We start from the raw sequence: 8,700 nt of genomic DNA, 5'->3' as shown, positions 1-8,700 counted from the left end.
TATATATATATACTGTATGTCATGTTTTTAGTCTGGTTAAAAAGGGGCTATTTTATATACATAAAAAATAACTTAAACTTGTTATAAAGGTCATTTGTTTGTGGCTTTCAGTCTGATTCATAAAATCAGATGAGGATGAACAGAACTGTAGATGGGCTGACTGAAAGTTTCTAAAAGAAGAACGAAAAAAATCTACGGGTGCCATCTTTGTTTCGATCACTGCCAGTTTGAGCTAAAAAAAAAACTCAGCTGGGAATGAACACTTCCAGCATATTTCCCCACAGAGGTCGTAAAAGTAAGACTGAACAGGATGTTGTGTTCTTGTGTCCACATTTTCATTTTGAATATAAATGTCAATATTCTCTTGTTGCAGCATGTGTTGTCAGTTGCTATAACAATGCTGTGGGTTTGGTAGTTGTGTTTCTCAAATGTGTGACCCCAAAAGCCACAGCCCTAGGTGTTCTGAAAAACATTTATGCCGATGTTACAACATATTATTTGAGAGCACTTCCTGAAAACATATCATGTGTAAAAAGAAAAACTAACATGGACTGTCCATCCGTTTGCTTCTTCTCTCATCTGAAAGAAAGACGTCCTCTTCCACAGAAATCCTATTCAACACTGCTCCAACAGAGGAAGGTGAAGAATGTCCAACATCACACACTGGCTTTGTTTCGTGTCCTCTTTGTCTTATGCACCAACGATGTGCTGCTGAAGAGTGGAACAAGAGACACTGGAACAGGAAATAGAGGAGCAGACTGTATARCAGGGTCTTTTCTAGATTAAAATGTCCTGACACTGACAAACTTGTTTTTGTAATTCTTATTATTTATTATTTAAAAATATAAAAAGCTGATGTACAGTATTAAGATTATTTTCCATGTGACTTGGCACAAGACAAGTGTGATTTCTCACAAGTGTAAAACAGGAATTTGGGTTATGCTGCATACACACTTTTATGGTACCTGCAAACTATTTCAGCTGTAGAGGTGAGAGAATATGGAAGATTAAAGAAAATGGTGCTAAAAACTAGACATCCTGATGCATCTCAGTAATCCAGGTAGAAAAATCAAAAAGAAAAATAAGTAGGTCCTCTGAGGAGAAACTGTCTGGAGGACCTTCTTATTTTTCTTTTTTTTAAACTAGACAGAATCTCACTTTGAAAGAGACTATCTGTAGATGCAGATTTCTGTTCAAGCGAGCTCACTTTGGACATTTTGAAGTTGATTTCTGATGGGATTATTAAGCTAACAGCTCGTCGGGGAAGTATCAGGACTGCTGCCACTGTTCATGAATTACCAAAACTTTCTATGTAAATAATTAATATGAAAACTTTTATCATGCACTACTCTGAATAACAAGCCGAGGTGGGCAGGGTACCCAAAAACTGTACTCAAGTAAGAGTAGCGCTACTTCCGCATATTTTTACTCAAATAACAGTAAAATGTATTTTAAATGTATGGGTTTTTTTTTTTTTTGTTCTTATACTGTTTTCTTAGACCTTGTAATGTTTTTTCTATCATTACTGTTCTATCATCTATACTACTAGAGGCCCGCACAAGAATTCCAATGTGTGTAAACTGCTAGTATACGCACAAATGGCAAATAAAGATCGATGTATGTAGCCATCCAAGAAATGATTCAAGTAAGAGTATAAAAGTATTTGGTAAAAAAAAAAAAAAGGCTACTCAAGTACTGAGTAACAGATCAAGACATCAATCATTTAATATTTTAAAATTACATCATCAGGCAGGCCAAAATATAAAGCTATGTGGAAATTTTGATATTTGAAAGATCAAAATGAAAATAATTCTTTTGAATAACACAAATACAAAATAAAATCAGGCAAAAGAATCATTTTTCAGGTCAGTTTCTTTCAATTAAAATTTTCTTTTTTTATGAAACTAACAAAAACTGCAAGTGTGTCTGTCTCTGGTGATCTTTAGGTAGAAACAAGCTTGCTCTTCATTCAGTGAAGTTACTCACAGTGGGTAGAGTATTTTACTCAAGTAAGAGTAGCGATATATCATAATAAAATTACTTAACAGTAAAAGTGAAAAGTAGGGATGTCCCGATCCAGATGTTTTGGCTCTCGATACAATACGATTTTTTTAATGATTAGTCTTTCCAATACCGATCCGATACCGATCCGATAATAGCTTTATTTCTTTCCAAGTGACAAGTTTGGTAGTATTAAAGCACGCCCTGCTGTTCCCACCACGAGAAACATCCAGTTTGCAGATTTTGCAAGATGCAGTTTCAGCATCATTGTTTTCTACTGAAAAGTGTTCCCACACTGTGGACATGGTTGCATACTTGTGTGCGTCTTGACTTCTTAACGGCAGTTGTAAAGCATGATGATGCTGAAAACTGTCACAAAAACTGGATCGGCCCGATCACATGACTAAATCTGATTCTAGCCGATTTTCAAAGAATAGCCGTATCTGCCATCGATACGATACTGAGCATCTGATCTGGACATCCCTAGTGAAAAGTACAGCGTATACTCCTAAAAGTCACTCAAGTAAATGTAACTATTTACTACCCAACTCTTATAACAAGTATTTTAAGTCATTTTATATAAAAACAGAAGAACATTTTTGTTGGTTAAAAAATAGTATATGATTATAAAGACTTGGTTTTTTGTTTGGACAGGAGGTGGCAATTMACCAAAAATATTAGCTATAAAGAAAATCCAATGTAGGGTGCCCAAAGCTTAAATCATTCCTCTAGTACTCAAATGTCAGAATTTTGGGCTTCCGAGACAAAAATACTGTATCTGTTTGTACACTTAAAATGACGCATAGAGCACTGTTGTTGTAATATTGTTGCATTATTTCTTAAATACGCTTTTTCCAACGTTTCATCAAGTTGGAACACTTTCAACTCGAAGCCGACGTCGGTCCGACTTCACAATCTTGACTTCCGCTGYAACTGGAACGCAGTTCCACGAATTATTTCTCCAAACTGAGGKCGTTCAAGTTCATCACTTTTGTGCCACATTTAGTCGTCTTTCAGCCACCAGGTGCAGCTTTTTTTCCTTCAGCTGCAGGAAATATTTTTGTACCGTTTTAAAACAAGGCGTGACAGTATTTTCTGAGACGAAAAACAAAGACAGCCTGCCAGCTGCTGGAGCAGATTTGGAGCTTCGAGCCTTCACCAGGTGGTCAGGCCACACAGGGGATGTCTCCTGAGTTTACACGGAGACTCGGGCAACAGTTTACAAAACGTCACATTGTAACGCTCCTGGTCAGCAGTCTGTGTGGCACAAATGGGGTGATCAAACCTTTTTTTATTGCRATGTAATTTCACAGAATTGGATTACAACATATTTTTTTTACACCTGTCAGTCTATGGTCTCTTGAATTACAATTTATATTTCAAATATTTGGACTTTTAAATAATGGGTTTAATTTAACTGTATCATGTTATTTCTCTCATTGGGATAAACTTAGTCTTCAGAATGTCCGCTGTAACAGCATTCAGCACCATCTGGAGGAAGTTCTACAGAATAAAACAAGTTGAGAGAAAATCTGAGAAGTGCAGCAAACTTTGCTCAAACTCTGACAGGACTCTGTAATCGAGCGCTGTAAACCTAGACACAGAGTGCTGTTTATAAGAACTGCATCTGGCTCTGAGCGTTGCGTACACAACATGAACGGAGATGCGCTTGGCTCCTGTTTGATCTCATCTTCCTTCTTGGTTTTATACAAAGACTRAAGCTAAACAAGCAGAGTTCAGATTCAGTAAATGACCTCTGTGAATTGTTTTTATGCAGAACTTTAAAAAACAACAAACGACTATTTCATTTTATAGAGGTTCTTSCAAAATAAACCTCCTAAAATATCTTTGCCATTAGTTCACATTTGTTTTCAGATCATTTTGCTCCAGATTTCATTACACTTTTCTTGGCTTGGTGGTATTCCTGMTGACCAAAGGGAAAATCCATTGCAGATTTTAAATGGTAAATAGCCTGCACTATAGCGCTTTATCAGGACTCCGAAGTGCTTTACGTTACAATCATTCACCCATTCATACACACATTTACAGACTGACGGTTGTTGTTGCCTGAGTATCCATCAGCAGTGGGCAATAACTGTGGCATTTAGCCGATAGCGATAAATATGACAAGTAATACATGATAATTGCACTTGCAAGTAGTCCGCCATTTTCCTTGTACTCCAGTTAATGTCTGYGTTTCAGGTGAATAAACAAGTTCGTAGGATTAGCATTAGTTGCTCCCTCATTGGTCTCACGAGTGCATCGTACATGAACATACGCCATCACATGGCACTAATTGCAGTAATTGCAAAGTGGCAAACATTARTTKTTGGCAGTTTTTCTGATGATTAATTGCACATGGTTCGATTTTACCCAACCTTAGTGTCCAAGTAAACTCAAGAGGCATCCATGGTGTGGCCTGACCACCTGGTGAAGGAGGCTCAAAGCTTCAGTACCATGCCTTTGTTCAGAAAATACTGTGTCACAGCTTGTTTTAAAAAAAAGTTTACTTAAAACGATAGTCAGATCTTTACCCTTAAAAGAAGTCTACCAAGACAGGTTCCTTTTGTTTTTTCAGGTGATTCAGATGAGGATGAACTGCCCTGATGAGAGTTGATGGCCTCAAACATGTTCAGAGCTATAAAACTTTCCAGACACAAGATGTGTGTGAGATCAATGCCACAGTCCCTGACCCATCTCCCCTTTCTTCCATTTTCCATGCACACATGCAAGTCCGTAGAGCGTTCCCAGCTGTTCATGTATGAAGCTGAAAGGTTTCACTTTGCACACCAAACAGCAGTCAGTCAGTGGAAATAACAGCTTGGGGAGGGGGGGGGGGGCACAAGTCTCTCACCCAGAGTTTATTTGCTGTATGCCACTGTACATGAACTGAATCACCGAGACAGAGGCAGCTGTCTCTTCTGGTGGGTGGCAGCGGACGGGCGCGATGCAGAGGTTTCCACTAATAAAACGTGTCATATGGAAAAACCTCAAGATGCATCTCAAGAGGAAGGGCTTTCTGTTTTCACTGAGCAGACATGGAGAGCTGGTGGCTTCCTGTGTGGAAGAGGGGGTCATGCATTTTAGAAGCATAGTAAAGTTTGTGATGCAATAACTAAAAATTAGAGATGCACCGGTGGTTATGGTCTGAATTTATATACAGTACCTTGCTCCTTAGTTGTTTTATGGAGAAGTACCTATCTTTTTGCAGCAACAGAACAAGGTCCTTGCAGACCGGTGAACTGAGAAAGCAAAATTCTTACGCCTACGTCATTTAGCTGGCAAATAGTTATTATCACCCACAAAAACATAATAATTGCAAAAAAAGTAACTTGTCCTAAAGAGTCTGAAACTAGAAAAGATGAATTTAGGCTTCTACACTTATCTTTATATTAATCAATGAACTTGTTAATCATATTTCCTTTGTCTTTTTTTTTCCATGTGCTACTTTTCTCTTTTTCAGCCACACGCTGTTTATATTGACGCACTATAATTGTCACCTTATGCAATAAAACAATAAASATGCAGACGGTGTGTACAACATGCAGGGCGTTTCAGATGTTTAGTCAAAAAAATAAAAAAATAAAAAAAACTAGGCACCAGCAGGTGTTATTACCCTGGTAAAATTATGTGTTAAATAATTCATTCGAGCCGAGGTATTTCCCATAAATATATATAAAGGCTTTTATGATATATGTGGTAAATGGACTGTTTTGCAGATACCGCCATCTTTGCCTAACACAAAGCATCATGGTCCAGTTTGGGGGCATCCGGTGCTGGTGAGTGAAATGACTGTGAAAATGGGTCGTGGTGATACAGTAGCTGCACGGCATTTTTCTTGTGTATATGTGCAACAATTATCACAGATACATGAAAATAAATAAGTTTAAATATAATAATGAAAACACAAGATTGTCTCTACTCGGTCTAGTAGATCTTGTGCTAAATGTGTTGACGTACATCGATCTGGGCTGCGTATCATATTTCCCAACTACAGATCATTTTAACCACTTAATATTACAAATATAGGTATGGACTATCTTAAAACTTGACAACRTCTCTATATGGTTTATTTATTAACAATAACATACAGTACACCAACAGGGCTGCCACAAACGATTATTTTTATAATCGGTTAATCACCAATTATTTTTTCGATTAGTCGACTAATCAGATCATACGTTAACTGAATATAAAACATACAGCTTATCGTGCCAGAATTCAGCTGCTATTGTATAACCATGGTTAGATTTTARCTATATGCTAACTAAAAATAATTGCTGTGGAAGGCAAGTTCTGCTCTGCAGATATTGCACAGGTTTCTCTTTCATTTTCTTAAAAAGATCCCACACTTTGAGCTCCGTTACCAGGTAGCCATGATACCAGAGCCTGTCTGTATAATGTCTTGTGACGTCCACGGCCTACCCCATTTATCACTACTGTGCATGTGTGTCAAGGACAGAAAGGCAGATGTGGCAGTGGAAGGTGTCAAAGCAGTTTGGAGAGAAAAACAAAGTAAAGAACAAAACGAAACAAAAAAGAAAAGGATTAATCGATTATTAAATTAGTCATCGATTATTTTAATAAGCAATTAGTCAACAACTAATCGACTAATCGTGGCAGCCCTTATACACCAAACAGAAAGCTACAGATCACAATAACAAATGCATTTACCACTGTTAAAACAAAAACACATATTTGAATTAATATTTAAGCCAAATTTGATGTGTGGCCAAGAAGGACGTTTCATACGTACATTTGATAAATCATAGGTCAGCCTGCCTCAAGATTATATATAGATTATATGTTTATCATCCAGCCCCACTGCTCAGCACTGTTAATATGATCACTGTATACTGGGATTTTATCTGGCAAAAACATATTTAATATAATGCCATATTATAGTAATTATTACAATATATTAGTGCACAAAAGTATAACCTTACCTCTACTTTGCATGTCCAGTTTGCTATTTTAGGCAATAATTCCAACATTTGAGCAGGTAAAGGTTCTGGACAAGTTTGTCCTTTTTCCTGATTAGAAGTTTACGAAAGGGCCACTGGGAAAAAAAAAGGAATTCTGACTTTAATCTCAGAATTCTGAGAAAAAAGTCAGAGTTCTGAGATTAAAGTCAGAATTCCTTTTTTTATTTTTCAGTGGCCCTAATCCTCTTCCGTAGAAGTTGGTACCTCATGAACCAAAATAAACATTTTAATACACGTAACAATCAAAACTTTAGACATTTATAACCTGTCCCATCGTTTACTTTCTTTTGTTTGCCCTCAAACCCCACAAACCATTGCGCGCCGCTTCCGGTAGGCGGCGCTAAACGGTATCCGACCACAGTGCACCGCAGTGACAAAGATCGTCTCTTACAAAGGTCACCACTCTGTATGGTGCTGAGCAAAATCCTAGACCTAGACTTTAGTCACACAATTAAAACACACATAAATAGTAATTTATTATGTCGTGAGTCGTGACAAATGGTTAGCCTTTGAATCCTCTTTGAATGACTAACTTTTCTTTAGCATGTTTTTAAAACGCGTCCATGTAAACGCGTGTTCATGCGCAGGCGCGTCTCTATCAGCAGCAGCAGCCGACGCTGCTCTGTGCTGAGAACCGGAAGGATGCTACAGGACGGAGGACGCTGTGGAAACTGGATTATTTGACGTCGTTCGTTCAGGTCTTTCTGTAGTTGCCATGTTTCCTTCCTGTTACTCCAAACCGGCGGAGAGCGGTGGCAAACGAAGCTCGGTGGCGAAGCTGGTGCTGGGAGTGTTTGTGGTGTACCTGCTGCACAGCGCCTGGATGCTGTACACCTTCCTCACCACCAGACCCTGCGACGGAGGAAGAGGGGAGCTCTGCATCACCTCCTACCTGACAGCTGCGTCCAGACTGCAGGTTTGTTTGTCTTCCACACCATCATGGAACAGAAACATTTTAGATTTAAAAAAAAAAAAAGACAAATTGACTTGATATTTCTAAGCATAAAGCCCATAGCAGATTAGAATTTGACTTGCTATGAAAATTTATTTATAAATAAATTTAAAAACAACCGGTATGGACCACATTAAGGTTCAGGATCATGCAAATAAGTAAGACAGAATTATAATAATTACAATGCTAAAATTAAGTTCAACAGAGTGCATGCTAAAAACGAAAGCAGGCAATATAACTCTGTAAAATAAGTAAAAGAGACAAAGAATCAGAATCAAAATACTTCATTTTATTAGGGGGGAAACTGTAACAGTTGCTTCATGCAAAAATTTAAAACGTAATCATTAAAGTAAATAAATATAAATAAAAGTGACCMWTCATATCGAAATGAGGATTAAGTCAAATTTGGTCAAAATGACCTAATTACGTTTTCAGACTCCTGGCTTTAAAAGCTACATTTTGATACTTGTATCATTCTGATATCATAAGTAAATCCATATATATGACTTAATTTGTCTTGTTGGTTACGATAATGCATAAATATTTGGTCTAAATCCTAATTTTATGTCATTTTAATGAGGAATATTTTATGTCCTTATAAAGAGGAAACTTCAATTAGAATTTGAATATTGAGATTTACACTCACCGGCCACTTTATTAGGTACACCTGTCCAACTGCTTGTTAACACTTAATTTCTAATCAGCCAATCACATGGCGGCAACTCAGTGCATTTAGGCATGTAGACATGGTCAAGACAATCT

The 8,700-nt window shown here is 37.5% G+C and overlaps 1 protein-coding gene across 1 annotated transcript in view; it reads left to right on the top strand.

Moving 5' to 3' along the window:
* The first annotated feature begins 7,621 nt into the window (after nucleotides 1–7,621).
* The window catches only part of LOC106524119 (cleft lip and palate transmembrane protein 1-like protein), a 24,168-nt gene continuing 23,089 nt past the window's right edge, over nucleotides 7,622–8,700 (top strand). Inside the window, exon 1 of the mRNA XM_014017792.1 lies at nucleotides 7,622–7,902. Coding sequence (XP_013873246.1) covers nucleotides 7,702–7,902 — 201 coding nt within the window. The 5' untranslated portion in view covers nucleotides 7,622–7,701. The remainder of the gene's footprint in view (nucleotides 7,903–8,700) is intronic.

Source organism: Austrofundulus limnaeus, unplaced genomic scaffold, assembly GCF_001266775.1.
Source record: "Austrofundulus limnaeus strain Quisiro unplaced genomic scaffold, Austrofundulus_limnaeus-1.0 Scaffold177, whole genome shotgun sequence".
Lineage (NCBI taxonomy): Eukaryota > Metazoa > Chordata > Actinopteri > Cyprinodontiformes > Rivulidae > Austrofundulus > Austrofundulus limnaeus.
The sequence above is the reverse complement of the archived record's forward strand: the minus strand, read 5'-3'. Positions and strand labels throughout refer to the sequence as shown.